The 23,474-nt window shown below is 35.8% G+C and overlaps 2 protein-coding genes across 8 annotated transcripts in view; both read left to right on the top strand.

The window, feature by feature from the left end:
* LOC138713755 (inactive dipeptidyl peptidase 10-like) overlaps window positions 1-23,474 on the top strand; it is an 883,892-nt gene that overhangs the window by 476,528 nt on the left and 383,890 nt on the right. The window lies entirely within an intron of this gene.
* Window positions 5,446-6,270, top strand: LOC138712970 (protein lethal(2)essential for life-like). The gene has a single exon (XM_069844655.1). The coding sequence runs from the start codon at window positions 5,526-5,528 to the stop codon at window positions 6,072-6,074; it is 549 nt and encodes a 182-aa protein (XP_069700756.1). The 5' UTR covers window positions 5,446-5,525; the 3' UTR covers window positions 6,075-6,270.

The following is a 23,474-nucleotide window of genomic DNA, read 5'->3' as shown; positions in this document are numbered from 1 at the left end:
TTTTACAAGCCTATAACATGAAGAAAAAGAATAAGAACTTCTTGAAAAATTATACTAGCAATATTTTAGTCTGCCCTACTTACTTATTCTTCCACCCCACATTTTCATTACTTAGACCATCTTGCCCGACCCAGTCTCGCCACGTGTTCTCTAAGTTTCCATTTAAGTTGTTGCTCGTGTGGTTTCTGCATTCTGCATGTCTGGCCTCTTTTTCTACCTCAGTGCTCAACGTTGCTAATCTAATGTTGGCAATCGTGTCGCTTAATGGGACATGCGGAATATTCCTTTCCATTATTCACTGATGTAATTCTAGCGTATTACATTGATTTCATTGTTTTTCGTCAGACATCACATTTGGCACCCGTACTGAGTAAATGAAAATACACTTCTCTTGCCGTCGAAGCTGTAATCTCACTACAAAAAATTATCCATTTGCATCATTATCATCCATCATGTATTAGATAGCTTTGTCTATAATAGTCTTTAACATCGCATTCTTGGACATTCAATGTCTCTTCTACCAATTTGTCTGTAATTTATAAACCGATGCTGTAGTTTGATCGGTTGAATTCTTTGTACGTGAGGTAAACATTGTTTCAATATTGCTTTATTCTGTCGTTGAATGACCCACCTCCGGTTCGCAGACGATATAATATTGGTAGCGAAATCAGCAGCAGATCTAAAACAGATGCTTGAAGAATTGGACAGGATCAGCAAAGAGGCGGGCTTATCCATGAACCCAGAAAAGACGAAACTAATGGCTAACACGTCTGAAGACCGGATCCACTTAAATGGCCAGCCACTAGAATATGTGGAAGATTATACAGGGACATCATTTTATTTTTACTTCAACTTTTATTGTACCTGAGTTTTTGAATGTACTTCACTCCCATCCCTTTTACTAACGAAGTTCCAACTGTCCTCCACACAGAACCAAAGCCGCGGTACTGAGTTAGTGATTATAGTACGTTTCAGAAATATGTTCGCGTTTTCCAGTGACGAAAACTTCTAATATTGAATCATATTTTCGCACAGGTACTGTCGTCCGTTTGCCTACGTCGCATCCCGATTTTTCCCACCTGCTTTTGCTCGCTCCACTGTAAAGATTAGTGGCTGGGCTTTCTTAGCTCTTTTCTGAAAACATTAATTTCTGTTAGGAATTAATTGGACGTCTACGTAATATTATGCAATTTTTTAAAATAACTTAAATAAAAGGGCCTCGTTAAGTAATTAACTATCACGTGATTTCCCCCCTTTTTACGACCCTGTTACATAACTACTTGTACGGACAGTAGATAGCATGTCTGAGTAATTTTATCTTTTCGGATTGGGCAGAAGTGAAGATTGAATTCACAGTACGTAAGGTACTCTTTTATAGAGTAGGTACAGAATTATTTCAGCATGAGTTAGTAGTAGTACGAAGGACGAAACTGGTAATTGGGATTAGGTACAATAGTCTATAGTGCGGTCTATAGTGCGATAACATGCACAAAAGAACTGAAGCCTGTATCGAAATGAACGGCCACCATTTTCAGAAATGTGTTTAAATAGCCATATTATGATTAGTTTTTTTCATTCTCTATATTGTACGCTAATGTTCTGTAGACAGTATAATATACACTGCATATTGAATATGATCGCGTGGATAGCTCAGTTCGTGAGTAAAAACACTTATTCTTAATACAGTACTGAACTTTGATTAAACAAAAAACCTAATGAAAATTATCAAACTCAAAATCGCGATATTTCCTACTTTACATAAATGGTTGAACTACTTTTCTTCCATCCTGTACCTAGTAAAGTGATTTGTTTGTATTTTACGCCAGTATCATCGAACTCCAGTCGTGGAAGGAGGTCGCAAACGGTGTTTTCGGGTCTCAATCATTAATCCAAAGGTATAGCCAGGTTAATATTAAAAATGTTAGTAAAAATAAAATGATGTCCCTGTACCTACCTGGGCCAGAACCTGTCCTTCTCCAGCAATTCAGAGAAATAAATAAAGAGACGAATCAGCATGGCATGGAAGAAGTTCTGGTCTCTAAAGTTCATACTTACAGACAAATTCCAGAAGCTAAGCTTAAAGGTTGAGGCCCTGGAAAAATGTGTATTACCTGTACTACTGTATGGATGCCAAACCTGGTCCCTAACATCAAAACAGAGGCGTATGCTTCAAACCTGCCAACGCAGTATGGAAAGAAAAATCCTGCAACTTTCTCTGAGGAACAAAGTCAGGAACGAGGAGCTACGCAACCGTACCGGCATGAAAGACGTCCTAATCATCGCAGAAAGCCTGAAGTGGACATGGGGAGGGCACGTGGTAAGGATGGATCACAGACGATGGACGCACAGACTGACATTGTGGGATCCCAGGATAGGCAGAAGAAGAGTGGGACGCCAGACAACTAGATGGGCCGACTTCTTCAAGAAGAAGGCAGGACCACATTGGACGAGCAGTACAAGAGACAGACAGCTGTGGAGAATCTAGAAGCCACCGTCCTCAGTGTGTCGTGTGGTGCGAATCTTACAAGTGTATATAGCGTTTTCATTGTGTACATAGAAACGAAGTAGTGCAGCCAAGTTCGCTGATATCACTCCTAACGAGTGAAGTCTACTGAGCCAACCCTGTTAATCAGGAGGCCCTTGCCCTTACGGGATCTAGCAGGCTAAATTTATTATTTTTTATTTATAATCTCAAATACGTCTAATTCTCTTGGATATCTGTTTTTATCGTGCAGTATTTATTTGAAACCTCATTTCACCTGTTTCTTTCATTTAAAATCCAAATTTCGCTCTCATACAATAATTTCGGAACAGACATCACTTTCTAAATCTTTAGGATAGAATAGTATCCCACCCAGTCTTATGTTTTTAAATGTCTGTTTGTCGTACCATTATATACATATGTGTTCTGCCCCAATGGCAGGTATTTCACTGCAAACCCAGTATTCTACAATCTTTTCTATTTTCTGCCTTCCTCCTAGTTTCCTCATATGATCCATAGATCTTTTCCTGCTTCGAACTTTTCTCCCGTTCACCATTCTTCTTCTCAGCCAGTGACCCAAACAATTCCTTTTCCTCTTCATGATCAGTTACAGCATCATTCTTTCTTCATCCACTCTTTCCAACACAGTTTCATTTCTTATTCTGTCTGTCCATTTCACACGCTCCATTCTTCTCCATATCCACATTTCAAATGCTTCTTTTCGCTTCTCTTCACTTGTTCGTAATGTCCATGTTTCTCCCCATACAATGCCACACTCCACACAGAGCATTTCACTAGTCTCTTCCTTAGTTATTTTTCCAGCGGTCCGCAAAAGATGCCCCTTTTTCTATTAAAAGTTTCCTTTGCCATTGCTACTCTCCTTTTGACTTCCTGTCAGCAGCTCATGTTACTGCTTATAGTACACCCCAAGTATTTGAAGCTGTCCACTTGCTCTACTGTCTCATTTAGTACTCGCAAGTTTACCGTCTTTATTTTTCTTCTTATGACCATGGTCTTCGTCGTATTTGCATTTATCTTCATCCCATACTGCTCACAGCTGTCATTTAGCTCCAGTAGCATATCCTTTAGTATCGTCTCCTCTTCTGCTAACAATGCCATATCAGCAGCAAATCTTATGCACTTTATTCTTCTTCCTCTTACTATCATCCCTATCGTTCCATTAATAAAGTTATCTTTTTCTTTGTTTACAACTATATAAAACATGGTACATACTAAATATTTAAACTTGCTTACTTGATGGACAGTATTGCTTTCTACAGTAATAGAACGTGTGATCTTACGTTGTATTTAAAATTTTACCCATGAATTTCATCACTTTACTTTTATTTTAGATGTTTATTTATTTATTTGCTTATTTACTTATTTACTTATTTATTTATTTCCTCATTTATTTAATCATTTATTTATTTACTTATTTATCTATTTATTTACTTGGTTATTTACATATTTACTTATTTAATTAGTTAAATATTTATTTATTTGTTTATTTCATTGTTTGTTTATTTATTTATTTCTTTAATTATTTATTTATTTATCAGTGGTTAGAGCGCTTGGTACGTAGAACCAAGGACCTGGGTTCGATCCCCGGCGCCGGAGCGAATTTTTCACCTTATATATAAAATATTAATTATTTATTTACTTATCTACCTATTTATTTATTTATTTATTTATTCACATTTATTTATTTATTTATTTATTTATTTGTTTGTTTACTTATTTACTTACTTGGTTGCTTATTTATTTACTTAAATACTTATTTCTTTGATTCTTTCCTTGTTTGTGTGTTCGTTCGTTTATTAGTTATTTATTATTTATTTTTATATTTGATTGTTTATTTATTTATTTGACTGTTTATTTTATTTATTTATTTACTTATTTATTTATCTGTTTATTTATGTATTTATTTATTTACTTGCTTACTTATGTATTTAATTATTTATTTACTTAAATACTTACTTATTTGTTTCTTTGTTTGCTTGTTACTTTGTTCTTTGTTTGTGTGCTCGTTCATTTTTTTATTTACTTACTTATTTATTTATTTATTTATTTGTTTATTTGATTACTTATTCATTTATTTGTTTATTTATTTATGTACCTATTTACTTACTTATTTATTTATTCACTTATTTATTTGTTTATTAATTGTTATTTATTTGTTTGCTTATTTATTTATTTACTTATTCATTTATTTATTTACTTGGTTACTTACTTGTTTATTTAGTTAAATACTTACTTGTTTGTTTGTTCGTTCGTTCGTTTATTAGTTATTTATTTATTTTTATTTATTTATTTATTTATTTTTTATTTATTTATTTACTTATTTATTATTAACATCATTGCATATTTCTTTTGATTAAAATTACTTGAATAAAATTTCAACTTTTGCATCCATTGCCTAGCAATTTCTTAAATATATTAAATAAGAGTGACGACATACTCCAACCTTGTCGAACTCATAAATTAAAGTAAAACTATTTGAAACAAAAAAGAAAACCTGAAAATCAAATTAAATAATCGTACATTAAGGAGGGTCATAATGTAGACCTGCTATAACAACGAGTTATACGTGTGGTTGGAAATTGTGTATGTAATTTGTAATGAAGCTTGAGTTTGCTTATTTAATGTTTAGTAACACTCCGCATCACTCCTGTCTCTCATGAGTGTTACCTTATTAATAGGCCTACCTATCAGTTTATGATAGTCACTAATCACATCGTGAACACAGTAAGCTAATGTGACGTTTATTCCCTTTTCTCTACATTCATCCGCAGTGATTGATTGACAAGCATTATTTGAACGATACAATATTTTAAGAGCAGTGCAATAAAAGCTTTATTGGAGATATAACTTATCAGTCGGCGAATTGTAAAGCATTTCCATCCATTACTTTCTATTATTACCTTGAAACGCATCACAGTGTTTAGGTTTCAAATAAACATTGTTGGTTGTGAGAACGCGATTGAACACAAGAAAAAGAAAATCGAAGTTCAGTTTTAAATTTTTGTGCGTCAACGAATTGAAGATGTCTCTAGCTCCATTACTGATCAAGGATATACCGGTACCATTGCTTAATTATCTGTTCGATCAACACTTCGGCAGAGGCATGCTGTGTGATGAACTTCTGAACCCTTCATTTATTGCTACACTCCGTGGTGGGTATTACAGACCATGGAGAAATCAGTCTTCACTTCAGAGTGGTGTTTCAAAAGTTCAGAATGATAACGATGGTTTCAAGGTGAACTTGGATGTGCAGCATTTCAAACCAGACGAGCTCACTATGAAGATGGTGGATGACTTCGTGGTTGTAGAGGGCAAGCATGAGGAACAAGAGGATGAGCATGGTTTCATCTCACGACAGTTCCAGCGCCGGTATAAGCTCCCCAGTGATGTTGAGCCTGACACTGTAACAGCACAGTTATCTTCAGATGGTGTTCTCACGATTTCTGCACCAAAGAAAACTTTGCCTTCTAGTGGCAAAGAGAGGGTTGTTCTCATTACCTACACAGAGTCCCCAACACCGAAGGAAGCTGATGCAAAGGGGGACGCTAATTCCAATAAAATAGAGCAATAAATTGTTGTTAGTTCATTCTGTGTTTCATTGTCCATGTTCCTATTTATTTGTTTAATATATATTTTCCTAATATTAAGTGTTACTTCATTCCAAGTTAATTGTGAAATAATTTTAATGTAATGAATAGCATAAGAGTTGTATCATCTTATTATGTTGAAATTCGTGAAGTTAATTTTCCTAACATCTAGTATTTTTTTTTTTTTCATTTCAAGTTAACTGTAAAATAATTGTGAATGTAATAAATTGCATAGAGTTAAAAAAAAATACATACTAGATGTCTCCTATCGCAATGGTTTTAGGCAGCCCTCAACAAAATTATCAGTTCTCTGTGTTCTATTGATCACCAGGTCATATACGTTGACGGCGCGATGGAAGAAGTTGTGGAGGTACTGCCTTCCTTCTACCTCTTATAGATCTTCCCCTCAAATGTGTGGTTTCGGAATATGGTCACCCCTTTTTCTAGCCCGCAACGTGTAACATCACGTTTGTTTACTGCTGCACTTTTTCAATTCACATTCCTTTCAGTTATAAGCCCTTTTCTCTGCGATAGTTTTGTAAAAATATATAAATATCTTTTTTCTTCCTTTTCCCTTTTTGTTCTCTTGATCATCAGATGAATTTATTATCATACCCTTTTTATTGTGAATTTTATTTAATTTTCGTATTCCTTTTATTGTTTTTATTATTTTATTACATTCCATTTTGTTATTCTCTTCCTTACGTTTTTCATATTAACTATTTGTATTAAATGAGTTGCTTTTACTTTATTTCAATGTATTTTACTTTCTTTTTTTCTATTAGGTATTATTTTCATGTTGTTTAGTGTCGATTTATTATGCTATTGTCATTATTCTTTTTGTAATATGTTAGTATTATGTTTTTTATTTATTTTATTGGGTTATTTTACGATGCTGTATCAACATCTAGGTTATTTAGCGTCTGAATGATATGAAGGTGATAACGCCGGTGAAATGAGTCCGGGGTCCAGCACCGAAAGTTACCCAGCATTTGCTCGTATTGGGTTGAGGGAAAACCCCGGAAAAAACCTTATCCAGGTAACTTGCCCCGACCGGGATTCGAACCCGGGCCACCTGGTTTCGCGGCCAGACGCGCTGACCGTTACTCCACAGGTGTGGACAGTATTCTGTTATTTAACTTTTTCTTAAATTTTTCACTGATTGTATACTTTGTGACCTGGTAGAGTGTAAGAGAAAACCCTATGGCCTTAACTCTGCCGGTATAAATAAAGAATTATTATTATTATTATTATTATTATTATTATTATTATTATTATTATTATTATTAATGCATAAGGCACGTACAGTCAACTCACAAAAACTCTCATGTAAGAGGACCTCAAGCTCCAATCAACGCGGTCAGTCTGATAGAATCTGTCTCGATGTCTATATGCTGCCATCTAGTGACTGCAAAAGAAATCACGTTATAACCCTTATGAAATTTCATAGCAGTAATAGCTTGCAACTATGCTTCCATCTAGCGGTAGTTTTTTCTTCTATGTAGCACTGTGTTCGCTGAATGATTACATCATCCCATGTGTTTGTACCATGCACGATCTCTGGCTAGTGTTGTCCAGCTTTTCCCCATTGCGTCCACAAAGTCGTCTGACCATCTTCGATGCGGACGCTCTTTTCTTCTCTTCCCCAGTCGGTTGTACCACATTGCTGTTGCGTATGCCCATCGTTCTTGGTTCATTCTTGCTACGTATCCTTCCTATTTCCACTTTGCTCGTGTTTCTACGTTCTTTATGCCCGTTTTTCTTCAAATGTTCTCATTCTTCATCTGATGTTCAAGGTCTTCATTTCTTTTCTTTTATGTTTGTATGAATTCTGTCTGCCTTCCTGTAGGACGCCTATGTCTTGCATCCATATAGCCTAATAATGGAATGACGTGTCCTCCTATTACTTCAGATTTTAGTTTCGTACCGAGCCCTTTATCTTACCAAATTTCCTTTAGGCATAAGAATTTTTTGCCAGGCCGCTCAAATTCTTCATTTTATCTCTGTGCTGCATTTCCTTATTAAGAAAATAATTTGTCCCAGATAAATGTAATTGTCGACATATTGTATAATCTCATTTTCTGCCATGATAGGCTTCTATTTGTTATAATGTTTCTCTTACCTCTGATTCAGGTTCTGGCTGATAGGTTGGATAAAAAGTAATAGCAACACTGCTGTCACGTGACGATGGTGCGTTCGAGAGCTGCCAGCTGTGTGGACATGAACAAGGATTGTTAGATGAGTTAGTGCAGCCATCGGCGACAGTACTCCATCAATCTACTGCAGTGTGTAGAACGTTGACTTTCATAGGGATAGTGCGAGCGCCCTAAGACTATACTTACAAAACTAGAGCAACGTTCCTGGATCAAAATTGAAATGGCACGAGGTCATAGTGCACAAGAATGTTTTCAGGGACTGCGTGAAGCATGTGGCGATGCAGCGTTGCCATATCGCACAGTTGCGCGATGGGTTAAAGCGTTCCGGGAAGGCCTTGTTGCACCGGTACCAAAGGGAAGGTGACGACTTTCTTGGACGAATCGTCCAAAGAAAGCGCGCCCCACACAAAGTGCTGTGAAGGAGATGTTCATTGTGGCGAATGACATTGTTGGGGTAATACTGCACCACGCTGTACCTCCAAGGCAGACGGAAAACGCGGACTACTGGAAGAACAATTTTATAGTATACATCTGAAGTCTGATTAGTTGAATATGTAGCTAATCGACGATGTATGCATTGGCTGGGGAAAGGAACTGGCCACCCTATCCCATTATATCCTGTCCTATTTGCCTCATGAGTGATGCCTTATTGGTGTTACTTATGAGGTTCAAACCTGTCTTCGAACACTTGAATAAACAACAATGTTTGTTTTAGACGGTTTCATTCGTAATTCCGCTTCTTTACTATAGTACATTGCGTATACCAGGCATGTCAATTGATGCCCACAGGAGCAAGCGCGCGCTTTAGAGCCCAGGAGAGCCTGAGCGCTTTACAGCGGAAAGGAAAGAGATAGACGAAAGAGGTGGTATATGCCGCTTGGTCGAGCTATATTCAGGGGTGGCCAGCACTGATTCAATGGATAAACGGAAGAGAACTTATTAAAACTGTATCCACGTTAATTTTTAGATTTGCCTTGAGAAGTATAAGTGCATTATAAGAATGTAAGTTTTAATTTTCATGCTCATTTTTCACAAGTTTGATTTTTTTATTCAAAAGAAATATTTTCTCAACTTTTCGTATAGTAAAGTGAAATTTTCAGGTATAGCCCTATTTATTTAGTAGCCTTACAGAATGTTTTCGTAAATCTAATATACCGTATATACGTATTACTGAAGATAGTGTATTGAAAATTTTGAAAATATTCGCATGGAAATTGTTTGTAAGGAAATGAATTGACAAAGCAACTACTGTTACATCATAAGCAAAAGATATGTGCCCATGTGTTATAAAAATGTCAGCTCTATAGCTTCTGCAGATTTCGAGAAAATAATTCAATATTCTGATGATAAGAAGTTGCTCACCAATATCACCTTAAAGGATAATGCGATAAGAGTTTTGTTATGGAATATTAGTTACACTTAAACATATACAGCATCTAGGTAACTTTGCTTTGTATTGTAATTTTGTTTCGATTAGTTTGTTGATTACTTTTGTAAGGCTAAAAAGACCATCAATATAAATTCCAACTTATCATGTCATACTCAATCTCTTTCTTTGCAATATCACTTTCTTTATGAATGATGTGTTTCATCCACTTAATACAGTATAATATTATACTACTGTGGAATTTAAGTGAATATTCCTTCTTAACTCTCTATTATGTTATTAAGATTTAAAACACAAGTGCAATATTAAGAAATCAGTGTTAGTAACAGAAAGAAGCCATATAAAAATAACGACATAAAATTTCACGTTCCGTTTGAAGTTTGTGCACCACTGTTTTCTTAATCCAACAGGTTGCTTATTCATATACACAACCCTTCCTCTTTCCATACTTAGAGCTTGCTGCCCGCGCACAACGTCAAGGTCAGAAAAATGCGCTTGCTTTGACATCACTGGCGTATACTAACTCGCTCCGCAGGAGAAGTGGCAAGCAGAACGCGGGGACTCGAGGAGTTGTGTTGGTATCGTTCAGGTAGAGTGAATGACCTTGGCCGCATTGAATGGTTGAGGGTGGGAGGGAGCGAGAGAGATGTAATATTCCTAAGTTCAAACCAGGCGCTTCACAATACCAACTTTACATCGCTTCCGGCTCGAATACTGCCGATTGCTTCACTGCGGAGCCAGTTAGTATACGCACTGTATAATATCAATGGACAATATTAAAAATGGACGGATTATGCGTAGAATAAAGTGTCTAAATGTCTTTTTGCCAAATGAAGGTGGACTACAATGTTGTGAACAAAATAAAGTGCAGAATCTGGCATAATATTTATAATTAGATAATAGTTACGTATTATAGCTACACATTTGTTCGATTCTATTCTGTTTTTCAGAGGTTAAAGCAAGACGAATGTATGTGGTTAGCTCGTAATAGGTATTTGAAGTGAACTAGGTTGCCCCAAGAACCATTCTGAAAGTGTCACGGTGATAAAACTTCTTCACCGCTCTGATGATCGATCATTCGACCTTTCAGTCTACAGTAATTCGTTTTATTGTCGGGGGTAACGGCAGCCAAACGACGATTTATCTACGGAAAGTGAAGTCCGTAGAGCAGGGTACAATCGTTAGCTTGCAGGGATATCTGACTTTGGACATCCACTCGCAAGATGACTGACGTTTCTCTGTTGGGAAATCTCTCGTCGTCCTTCCGTGCAATCGTTGTGCGATATAATCCTCAACAGAGGCAGTATCAGCAAATCCATTTTCGGATGAATAAGGTGTGGTCGGTCGTTGAACTTCAGTCCACGTTCGAAATGAGTTTGATTCTGCTAGCGTTACATCAGTTTACCAAAGCTTCTTTTCCGACTATATTATTATCTTGTTCATAAAACCTATTACTGTAATCGTTTCTATCCATGAATGAGGTTATGTAACAGGAAAATTTGATAAATACTTCCGATAGATGTTCGGAGGAATAAGAAGAACGTTAAGGAAAATTTGCACGAAGAAAATACAATTATTATTAAAATGTCGTAACTGAAGGATCGCCCATCTATGGATAACGAGGGCTAAGGACGTTAAAAAATGTATATCTTGCTATATTATTTCCAGCGACTGTAGTACTAAGTCAAAAGCATCTAAATTAAAATAATATTGTAACGCAAATCGGTAACACATTAGTTAAGTTGCAACATCGAAACAAATATTAATGACTAGTTTTTCTTTTGCATTCGTCTACATTGGTGAGAGCTTTTGAAACAAAATTGTATTATCTTCTGAATATGAAACACAACAAAAGAACAATATAGGCCAGCGATACAGAATTTTAGTTTGAAATCTCAGCCACTTGCTGATTTGAAAATATATTCGACAGATATTGGAGAAAAAAGGGGAGTATAAGAGTAAGTACATAAATTATTCATAGATGTCAAAAACGCATATGACTCGGTAAAGAGAGAAGTATTGTATGATATTCTTATTGAATTTGGTATTCCCAAGAAACTATTTCGATTAATTAAAATGTGTCTCAGCAAAACGTACAGCAGAGTCGGTACAGGCCAGTATCTATCTGATGCTTTTCCAATTCACTGTGGGCTAAAGCAAGGAGATGCACTATCACCTTTACTTTTTAACTTCACTCTAGAATATCCCATTAGGAAAGTTCAGGATGACAGGGTTTGGAATTGAACGGGTTACATCAGCTTCTTGTCTATGCGGATGACGTGAATATGTTACGAGAAAATCCACAAATGATAAAAACAAACAAATGCTAGGCAAGTGATAAAATTGTAGCGATAAACAGCCATGATTGGTTGGAAGACGTCCTTTCGTACCGTTTTATTGATCAAAAGTAGTATGACGTAGTAAAAGTGTAATAGTAAAAAATAAAGTGTAATAAAAGCAATGAAGCTCATTCATTTTGCCTAACTGTTCATTGAATCTTTCACAGCATAATTCTTCCTAAGTGTATCCCCTTATTTTGTTTCTACTTGTGGAAATCCAGTTCCTAAATGCCCACCCAATCTTTTCAGATTTGCAAGATTTATAAGAAAGTTTGTCGACAATCTGGTAGACGACCTGCTCCCATCCCTGATTCTCTTAACAAAATGTGTTCAGCTTCTATGTATTCAATATGAATGCACCTTGAACCAGCTTCTTATGGACGCTGTAATGTTGATTTTGCTACGAATATGATGCGTGCACTGAAGAATCATGGTATTCTAAAAGAAAACACTAGTCTAATAATGAAATCATCCCCCTTTCCTTGCCCTGAAGAAAGATGTCGGCTTCTGGAACGTTACTAATCTTCACACTTCACACAATGTAAGTGTAAATGTCTGGACTTCAGAATAAACTGCGTATGTTGAGTTTTGAAATAATACATTAACAAAATAAGTCGGATTTAGGGGGAATAAAATTCCATATTTAAGCTTTATTTATGTTAGAAATAGGCCTATCGAGTTTTGGAGGATGCAGAAATGTTTTTCCAATGCATTTCAAACCAAAGACATAAGAAATGATCGTAACTCATTTTTTTGTCATAAAAATGGCAGATGTCGGCTTTTGGAACTATGAATGAATGAATGAATGAATGTTAGCCATGATGTCCCATGTTAGGCACAGGCCTCCTGTGATGGGGTTAGAACCCCTTCGACAGGGATGGCTCAAGTGTACTCGCTTGGTGAGTCAATCCAGGCGAGCTTGTCGTGTATACTACTTTTGTGACATGGTTAATAATCCTATTAGACTTTAACTAGTCTCAGCACTCTGTTCTTTGTTCATTTTTTCTTGCATTACACACATTATACCGACACTGGCACTTTGACAAACTCTGTTTGCTATTTACACTATTTACCTGGCACTTTCTCAACACTGACTTTACTATTTATAAAACTTATCTTACACTTTCACTAATACTGACTTTACTATTTACAATATCTTAACCCTGATTACGTTACCTATTTACAATGACCTTCCCTAGTTCTTTCCACAAAACTCTGTTCTTTGCTGTCCTCGACCATTGTATCCCCGCCTCTCTGGTAAACATGTCAGACCATCTGAGCTGTGGTCTTCCCTGTCCTCTCTTTCCGACGTAGGGGTCCCACATCGTGACTGCATGGGTCCATCTTGTCTGATGTAGTCTCGCCACATGTCCCCCCAGGTCCACTTCGTTGCCGTGGCTCGTTCTGCTGCGTCAATAGTGTTCGTCAGTCTTTGTAGTGTTTCGTTCGTCATTCTGTCTCGTAGCGTGGTGCCCAGTATTTTCTTTGCATCTTCCTCTGGCATATTTGTATACTTGAGCGTTGTCTCTCGGACAATGTCCAAGTTTGGCAGCCGTATAGCAAAATTGGGATTACACATGTCTCTAGTGTCTCGAACTTGAGATTGCTGTTGATTTTCTTGTCCGTCCATATGAACTTCAAGCTCCAGAACGCCTTCCATGCCGATGAAATTCTTCTATTGATCTCTTTGTAGTTCCTTTGTGAGAAGGTAACTATTTGACCCAAATACACATATTCAGAGACATACTGCAATTCTGTGATGCCTACTCTGATTGGGATCTCCTGTGCGTTTGTCATCACTTTTGTTTTCGTGTTGTTCATGGCCAGTCCAATGTAAGTATACATCTCAGTAAAATTGTAAATTATTTTCTTTCGTATTTTATAAACTATTCGAAAATGTTGCCATATCCATCAGTTAAACAGAATACTATATACTGAAACGGTATTTAAAAACAATACATCTGCGAAATCAGTTTTCTGTTTTGCTCAAGGACGTATCTTATATTATACTTTTGTGTGGGATAACAACAGAATATTCAGCAGTATTAGTGGAGAATGCTTTTACTTGTTAATTACACAATTGAAACAACGAGAATGACGGGCATTCATTGGATGTTCTGCAATTGACGTGCAGGTGACGACAATAGTTACACTGGCAACTGTTTGTTATGCTGGTCTGGTTCTAAACATGTAAACACGCGACGGAGACTTGTAAGCGAAGTTCCGAATTACCCCCCAACAAATCAATGATTATGTCCCCTTTAGAATAACATTAGTAACGTGAAGCACGCTTGACGGACGAAGGGGCTTCTCTGAACAAACAGAAATCTTCAATCCAATTGCCAGCAGTAGTTCACTCGACTAACAATCGTCAAACGAGATGTCTAAGGTTTTTTAGTGGTTGTTTAACGACGCTGTACAAGTACTAGATAGCTTAGATGGAATTGGTTATAGAGAGATGGCATTTGATGGGATGAGGTTCGAGGATTCTTCATGGAATTACCCCACATTTCATTTCATTTTATTAATTGTATTCCATAGATCAGTAGTTCCCAAAGTGGGGGTCGTGACCCCCCCCCCAAGGAGACTTGTAAGGATTTGAGGAAATAGCGAGATGATTTACAAAATAAGTAAAAAAAAAGTCTTATTAACATGAATTTATTTTGTATTTAGAAACATAAACAAAACTGAACATAGGAATTAAAAAATATTCTAGTACTTATAAAGTAAAAAATAATTAATACGACTACTACACTTTTACTACGTCATACTACTTTTGACCAATAAAACGGTACGAAAGAACGTATTTCAACCAATCATAGCTGCTTATCGCTCAATTTTATCGCGTGCCTAGCATTTGGTTAATTTTATCGCGTCCCTAGCATTTGTTTCTTTGTTTGCAAACATTTCAAACTGCACTGGCTGGACATAAAAAACACACACACACACACACACAGAAAGTTACAAACCACTCCAGTCGATGCACAGCAGTTTCAAATATGACTCGCATTGGCATTCAAGAACAAGAATTAATAAAGATCACTGGTAATAGCTATGCATCTTCCCTGAAATCCTATTTACAATAGTAATATGCGTTACAAGAGCGGTATGTTGAAGTTTTCATGTTCGAGGAAAAGTTTGAAAAAGCGAAACGTAGTTGAGCTTTTTTAATTTCCGAGAATTGAAAGAAAACATACCGCTCGTGTATCGTACATTATTTTGTGCGAAGATCGTTTATTACATACCTGAAAGAGGAATTTCTAATTAGTTCCAATGAAATCTCCATCTTGGTTTCTGTTCAATGACGGCAAATTTGCAAACTAAAATATCTGTCTTCAACATTGTTGCTTTAAAATGTTTTCTGTGTTTACTATACTCCAGCAGGCCGTGATATACGTCTGTCTTTTTTTCCTCCCAGTCTATGATGAGTTTGGAATCTTGTTGATTTTTTCACGGCTTCCTTAATGTTACTTGCATCACGAATGCAGTAACTTTAGTGGAGTTGTAGAGTTTACTTAATTTTTGCAAATATTTAAATACAATAATTAACAGTGCAATTTAGGTGAAATTGCAGTGGTAAGTTTCCAATTTATAATTATTACTATATTGAACGTCTCTAAAAATAATAAGTTAAAAGCCTAAAGCAGTAAAATCAATATGTCACTTAAGCGGTAAGAAGAGGGAAATTGTTATGTGTGTTAGGTTGGGATTACTGAATGTGGAATTTTAGACTTTCCGTGGATTGGTTTTGTGCGGAAACCAAGCAAATACGCACGATCTCGCACAAATAAATGAAGAGCACCGTTCGGAAATCCTGAGTAACTTGAAGAATAAACCAAGTACATCAACGAGTTCCACTTCTTTTAAGCACACGTCTAATATAAAACAATAACACTAACCACTAAAACATTCAAATTTGAAAATTGTACTTTCAATAATTGTTTCTTTTAAAATTATTCATGATTATTTTTTATGTCATCATAGTTAATTAAAAGTTTTCTTGTTTATTTCATCATCCCTAATTAAAGCTTTTCTAACACTTGTTTGTATTATTTAGGTTATGTATAGCTTCTGCTGTATGATATTATGGATAGTCACGTATCAGGGATTGTTTAATACGAAGATTTATTGAGAATCATCTGTAAAGTGACGTTGATTAATGGGATCCGGATAACTGAAGTGGAATGCAACTGTTTTAATAAAAATGAAATTGAATCAACAAAGCCTTCTTGACTAGTGACCGTCTACAGAGTTCAATGAAGATTCCATAGTTGGCACACCTGATAACATCACATAATCATAACACACCACCGCCATCTAGCATGCATCTAGCGTAAGTTAATATTTGTAATGTTGAGATGGTACAATAATACATTTGAAGATAGTTGTATTTTCGTAAGTAAATTAATATTTTATTGTATTGGAGTACTTCGTTACTTCTAAACTTTATATATTTTCTTCTAATCGTGTAATAGTCTATTAAATCCCACTCGAGTTTTGATTTTCTCTAGATAAATCAGCTCGTGTTCCACTCGCATATTTATCGATAAAATCAAAACCTCTAGTGAGATTATTGTTGATAAATTTGCCTGTTTTCCGGAAAGTAGCTGCTAAAATCTGGCCTCCGTATTCGATATACACATAGTGATATCACTTCAAAGTTTAAGAAAATTTCTCGATTTTGTTTTGATGATGATCATAGACAAGAAATTTATTTTGCATAAATACCAGGTTGCAAATAGGCCTATTATCAAAAATTTGAGAACAAGGTACTTTTGCAAGCTTGCATTCTTCTGATCTAAAACTGGTCTCTGCTGTGCGAAATGAAAAAGTCTAGCTTCAACATTCCATCAGTAGGTACGTATTTCAAGTAGTTTTTCCTCCATTTTGTCTGGAATTTCAGCCAGTTGAACGCAAATATCTCAAACGGATTCATTATCCATCTGTGACTTTCACAATTGTTATGAGTTTATTCCGGAAAATACTCAAAAAGCTGTGGTTTACAAATGTAGGCTATAAAATTAATTGCATTTCAGCAAAACCAAACTTAGTATGCAGACCTATATGCCAATTCTCTTTTTGTCTTCTTAGATTACCCTCTTTTTACTGATTTGACAAAAACAATTGATTATTTCCAGTGTATTAAAGACCTCAAGGCGAATTTAACAAATACTAAGGAAGTGATAAAATTGTGCAATAAGCAGCCATGATTGGTTGAAAGTCGTCCTTTCGTACCGTTTTATTGGCCAAAGGTAGTATGACGTAGTAAAAGTGTAATAGTCAATTTAATATGTGAAATTTTGTCGATTTCTTAGTCTCCAGTTTTTGTTTCAAACACGTTGGAAACCCTAGGTGTCTACCACACCATCTCATTTCTTATGCCTGGGTCATGTCATGAAGCAATGGAAATCTGTCTCCATACCCTCTTGCACCTTCATGTCCTGTAAAGTATATATTTACCTTTCTATACATGTACAACCATTAATCATAGAGTGTTCCGCAGGGTTTGTAGCCACAAATACAAACCCTAAGTCACATAACCACTGCAAATGTGTGTGACGTCTTCTGAAAGTTCATTCGCTATGTTCTATCTGGAGTTGAGCCCGTTTCCCCTTAATGTATTAAGCAGAGGTACAGATCACAGCAGACTGCGGGGTAATCGAGTTACCCTCCGTCACAAGTCCTTCAACTGCCTTGTTGGATTAAATGTCTGCTAACTCCAGACTCACGGCATCAGAGAACGGCAACATTTGGGATTCGGGGCCACGCACATCTCAGCTTCCATTTATGTACCTACAGATCTGTCTCATCGTGAGTAATGTTGGTTTGGAGCAAAATTTTAGTTGCAATGTTTTGTGACAAGAAATTAATCAACCTTCTACGTAAAAGCCGTTACATTCCATGGTCTTGAGTCACCTTTCACCGAGGTTTGTCATCCCGCCACTGTACCATTTCTGGTTTTTGATGCGAAGAGTTCGGTGATACCAGTTTGAACGGTTTCCAAGATTTAGAAATGAATTCCAGGTAGTAAGTAAGCCACTGGTCGAAACAAATGATAATCTGAAGACATAAAATCAGGACTGTATGGCGGGTGTGATAGTAGTTCAATTCCTCCGAATATCTGGATTTTTTCATGATTGTTCGAGCGATATGGGATCCCACATTGTCCTGTTGCAAGAGAATTCTATTTCCATTAACTAATGTCGGATACCCTTCTCTTAAAACTTCATAAACTCATTCCAGCTATTGAGAATAAAGATACGCATTTATCTCTTTGGAACAAACTCCCAGTGAACCACACCTTAAAAATTTCACCAGAAACATTATTATTTTTGGGCCGAATGCCGACTTTGGCAGGCTAACGTATCTACAACTTTACATACATTCCAGACCCAATACGATCAATGAACATATTGTACACAGACAGCTTACGAACTACCTCGACGAACACAAACTCCTTAATGACTATCAATCGGGTTTTAGGCCTGAACACAGCACTACTACAGCTCTACTTAAAGTGACTGAGGACATCTGTGAAGCTATGGATAGTGGTGAAGTAACTAACGGGAATCGAGTAACTCTTTTGAGGTGTAAGGGTTGCGGTAATATAATTATTTTTCATCACATGTGACAGTTCTTCTGATAAATCTATCGTCCCTGAGATTAGCGATAGTAACTCTTCTCGATTTCAGCAATGCCTTTAGTTCTGTTGATATCGACCTGCTTCTTGCAAAGATGAAGACTTTGCACCTGTCAGACAATACCTTGAGCTGGATGGACTCCTACCTATGTGACAGCCAACAGTGTGTTTCACTTGGTAATCAATTTTCCAAATGGCGATGCATAAAGGAGGAGTGCCACATGGCTCCGTATTAGGACCACTACTCTTCCCTATCTACATTAATGACGTATCAAAGAACTTACAGGATTGCCGATATCACCTCTATGCCGACGACCTACAACTTTACATACATTCCAGATCCAATACGATCAGTGAATCAATTGACAAGTTGAATTGTGACCTAGCCACTGTCTCCACTTGGGCGGCCAATTTCCGACTCGCACTTAATCCAAGTAAGACTCAAGCTATAATTATTGGCCCTAAACGTTTAGTTAACTCTCTTAATAACAGTGATCTTTCAGTTGTTACCCTTAACAACACGCTAATGTCTTATTCATCTATCGTAAAAAATCTTGGCTTCTTTTTCGATAATAATCTGAATTGGAATTTTCAAGTTAAAGAAACAATTTTAAAAAATCTGTTCCTCCATTCACTGTTCCAGTCGCTTAAGAAACTTCTTGTCCCAGCAACTAAAAGTTACCCTAGTACAAACCCTAGTAATGCCATACTTCGATTATTGTTATGTTCTGTAAAGTAACCTAAGTTCTGAACTGTCAGAATATGTGCGTCAGATACGTGTGCAACATCCGACGATATGATCACGTATCACCGTCCTTCGCAAGTCTTCCGTGGCTCTAACTCAAAGAACGTAGAACTTTACACTCTTTGTCTTTACCCTTTCGAATTCCGCACACTTCAACACCAAATTACTTTTCGTCTCGTTTCTCTTATCTATACTCTAACCACGACGTAAATACCGGATCACTTATCTGTGGCGCGTTAAGTATACCTCTTCTTAGAACATCTTGTTATTCATCATCTTTTACGGTATCCACCTCGCGACAACGGAATTCCCTGTCACAAGTATTAGGGGCTGCAAGACAATAAACACTTAAAAACAGCTTAAAAGATAACCTTCTTAGCATTTCACTCCTATTATAACGACTTAAACTATCTCTGACTACATTGTTACTTCTTCCTGTTCATCCTGATTGTGCTGTATTTTCAAAATTGTCTCATAATAATCTCTTTCCATTATCTAACATTATTTGAAATATACTAAAATTCTATGTATTTTAGCTTAATTCTGCTACACAATTTGTATTTCATTGTTTAATTAATAGCTCATAGTATTTTGCTGTTTAATTCGTAAATAACTCTTGTATACACGTAACTCTTATCTAAATCAAATTGATGAATTCTTTGTAGCTTGTAAGTTCATACATATGTATGTATACGTCTTTTGTGGTTGAGTGGAAGAGAAGGCCTTACGGCCTGCCAGCTAAAATATATTATTATTATTATTATTATTATTATTATTATTATTATTATTATTATTATTATTATTACTATTATTATTATATCTATTCTGATTTGAGTCTGTTCAGGTGTCAATTCATGAGTAGAGACCTGCGTTTAGTTACTTTAAGACAATCTTCTCCACACAAACAGAGGAAGTTAATGCTGAAAAACAAAACATCTGTGAATCAACAGTTCAACAGATAGCTAACTCTGTTAAAATTAAGATGTACTTAATGGAATTTACTTATACAATACATTCTGCACCAAAATCGTTCAAGGTCATTTTCCGTAAGTTTTTATTTTATATATAAGTCCTCTAAAACTATTTTGCGCAACTACTAAATGTACATACCCCAAATACAAATGATCGGGACGAAATTGAAATACAAATTGCTGAGCCATTTATACCCGAACCCACACTTTCAGAAGTCGAAATTGCTATAGAAAATATGAAAAAGTACAAGTCTCCAGATATCGATCAAATTCCAGCACAATTAATACAAGAGGGTGGAAGTGCATTACATAGCTAAATGTATAAACTTGTACTTGCTATTTGAGAAAAGGAAATTGTACCAGAACAATGGAAGGAGTCCATAATTGTACCTATTTTTAAAAAGGGGACAAGACTAACTGTAGTAACTTTCGAGGAATATCACTTTTGTTGACGGCGTACAAAATTTTGACCAATATTCTTTTGAGAAGATTAACTCCATACGTAGATGAAATTATTGCGGATCATCAGTGCGGTTTTAGGCGTAATCGATCGACCATTGATCAGATTTTTTGTATTCAACAGATAATGGAGAAAAAATGGGAGTATAAGGGTACAGTACATCAGTTATTCATAGATTTCAAAAAGGCTTATGACTCGGTTAAGAGGGAAGTATTATATGATATTCTTATTGAATTTGGTATTCCCAAGAAACTAGTTCGATTAATTAAAATGTGTCTCAGTGAAACATACAGCAGAGTCCGTATAGGTCAGTTTCTATCTGATGCTTTTCCAATTCACTGCGGGCTAAAGCAGGGAGATGCACTATCACCTTTACTTTTCAACTTCGCTTTAGAATATCCCATTAGGGAAGTCCAGGATAACAGAGAGGGTTTGGAATTGAACGGGTTACATCAGCTTCTTGTCTATGCGGATGACGTGAATATGTTAGGAGAAAACCCTCAAACGATTAGGGAAAACACGGAAATTTTACTTGAAGCAAGTAGAGCGATCGGTTTGGAAGTAAATCCCGAAAATACAAAATATATGATTATGTCTCGTGACCAGAATATTGTACGAAATGGAAATATAAAAATTTGGAGATTTATCCTTCGAAGAGGTGGAAAAATTCAAATACCTTGGAGCAACAGTAACAAATATAATGACACTCGGGAGGAAATTAAACACAGAATAAATATGGGAAATGCCTATTATTATTCGGTTGTGAAGCTTTTATCATCTAGTCTGCTGTCAAAAAACTTGAAAGTTAGAATTTATAAAACAGTTATATTACCGGTTGTTCTGTATGGTTGTGAAACTTGGACTCTCACTCTGAGAGAGGAACATAGGTTAAGGGTGTTTGAGAATAAGGTGCTTAGGAAAATATTTGGGGCTAAGCGGGATGAAGTTATAGGAGAATGGAGAAAGTTACACAACGCAGAACTGCACGCATTGTATTCTTCACCTGACATAATTATGAACATTAAGTCCAGACGTTTGAGATGGGCAGGACATGTAGCACGTATGGGCGAATCCAGAAATGCATATAGTGTGTTAGTTGGGAGACCGGAGGGAAAAAGACCTTTGGGGAGGCCGAGACGTAGATGGGAGGATAATATTAAAATGGATTTGAGGGAGGTGGGGTATGATGATAGAGACTGGATTAATCTTGCACAGGATAGGGACCGATGGCGGGCTTATGTGAGGGCGGCAATGAACCTTCGGGTTCCTTAAAAGCCATTTGTAAGTATATAAGTCCTCGTTTTATCAGTCTCTACTGGTCAGAATTACTTCTAACTTTTAACAAATGTTCAATATAGCTCAGTAAATGATTTAGAACACACATTCTATGTTATTTAAATTTACAAAGAAGTTAACACTAAAAATGTGTAAAAAAAAAGTATATTCAAATATGTGCTAAAACAAAACATTCATAACTTGGAGGATAATCATTATTGTCTAAAACCCTGTTACATTAACGCTAAAACTACCATGAATTGCGTTACTGTACGCCATAGAGTATGTGTGGAAAGGTGCATTAAAAGCCATTATTGTAACATAACTTAGAATACCAGGGTCTGGGTTCTCAAAGTTGTGGAGTTAAATCTTTCTGAACAGTTATGGAAGAAAAAACGGGGAGAAGGCAGGGGGAGCTAGTCTTGAGTTATGGTCCACTCTGCCTCCCACTTTATAGATTGTGACGTCAGAAAATCGTTCCTTGTGTTGGTTCCGGCAGCAGGGAGACACAGGAAACACTTAACGTGATAAGAAATTGCGCCCTTTCAGCCTGCATTTCTCAGGTGAAGAGAATGGGCCGCTGAATCTAGAGAACGTGTTCGCTATTTTATCTGAACCGTCATTATTAATGTCGAATGCGTGGAAGCAGGGGGGGGAATTACTCGTAGCTGTTCTAAGCTAGTGATCCATAATAGGTTCGAATTATTCATGTTCTGAGGTGAATATTTGCCTTCTACTTAAGATAAATTTCAATTAATCATAACAGTAATAATAATAATAATAATAATAATAATAATAATAATAATAATAATAATAAGTTATTGCTAGAACAAAGGTATACGCCGGTAATGTACTTTTAATAAAAAAGATTACTCTAGTGTCAACAGAAATACCACGTCATATTCGTGCTCTGGGGGCATTCTACAAAATTTTAAGGTTAATATTTTATTTATATATTTATTCATGTATTTATTGATTTATTTGTGTATTTATTTATTTATTTATTTACCTATTTATTTATTTGCGTGTTTATTCATTTGCGTCTTTATTGTTTAATAATTTACTTATTTGTCTATTTATTTATTTCTTTTAGAATTTATTCATTTATTTATATATTTATTTATTTCCGTATTTATTTATTTATTTGCGTGTTCCTTCATTTGCGCGTTTATTTATTTATTTATTTATTTTCGTATTTGTTTATTTGCGTGTTTATTCATTTGCGCCTTTATTCGTTTAATAATTTACTTATATGTCTATTTATTTATTGCTTTTAGAATTTATTTATATATTTATTTATTTTCGTATTTATTTATTTATTTATTTATTTATTTATTTATTTATTTATTTATTTACTTATTTATTTATTTATTTGCGTGTTCCTTCATTTGCGCATTTATTTATTTATTTA

Source organism: Periplaneta americana, chromosome 14, assembly GCF_040183065.1.
Source record: "Periplaneta americana isolate PAMFEO1 chromosome 14, P.americana_PAMFEO1_priV1, whole genome shotgun sequence".
Taxonomy (NCBI): Eukaryota; Metazoa; Arthropoda; class Insecta; order Blattodea; family Blattidae; genus Periplaneta; species Periplaneta americana.
Note: the sequence above shows the minus strand (reverse complement) of the source record. Positions and strands in the feature narration are given on the sequence as shown.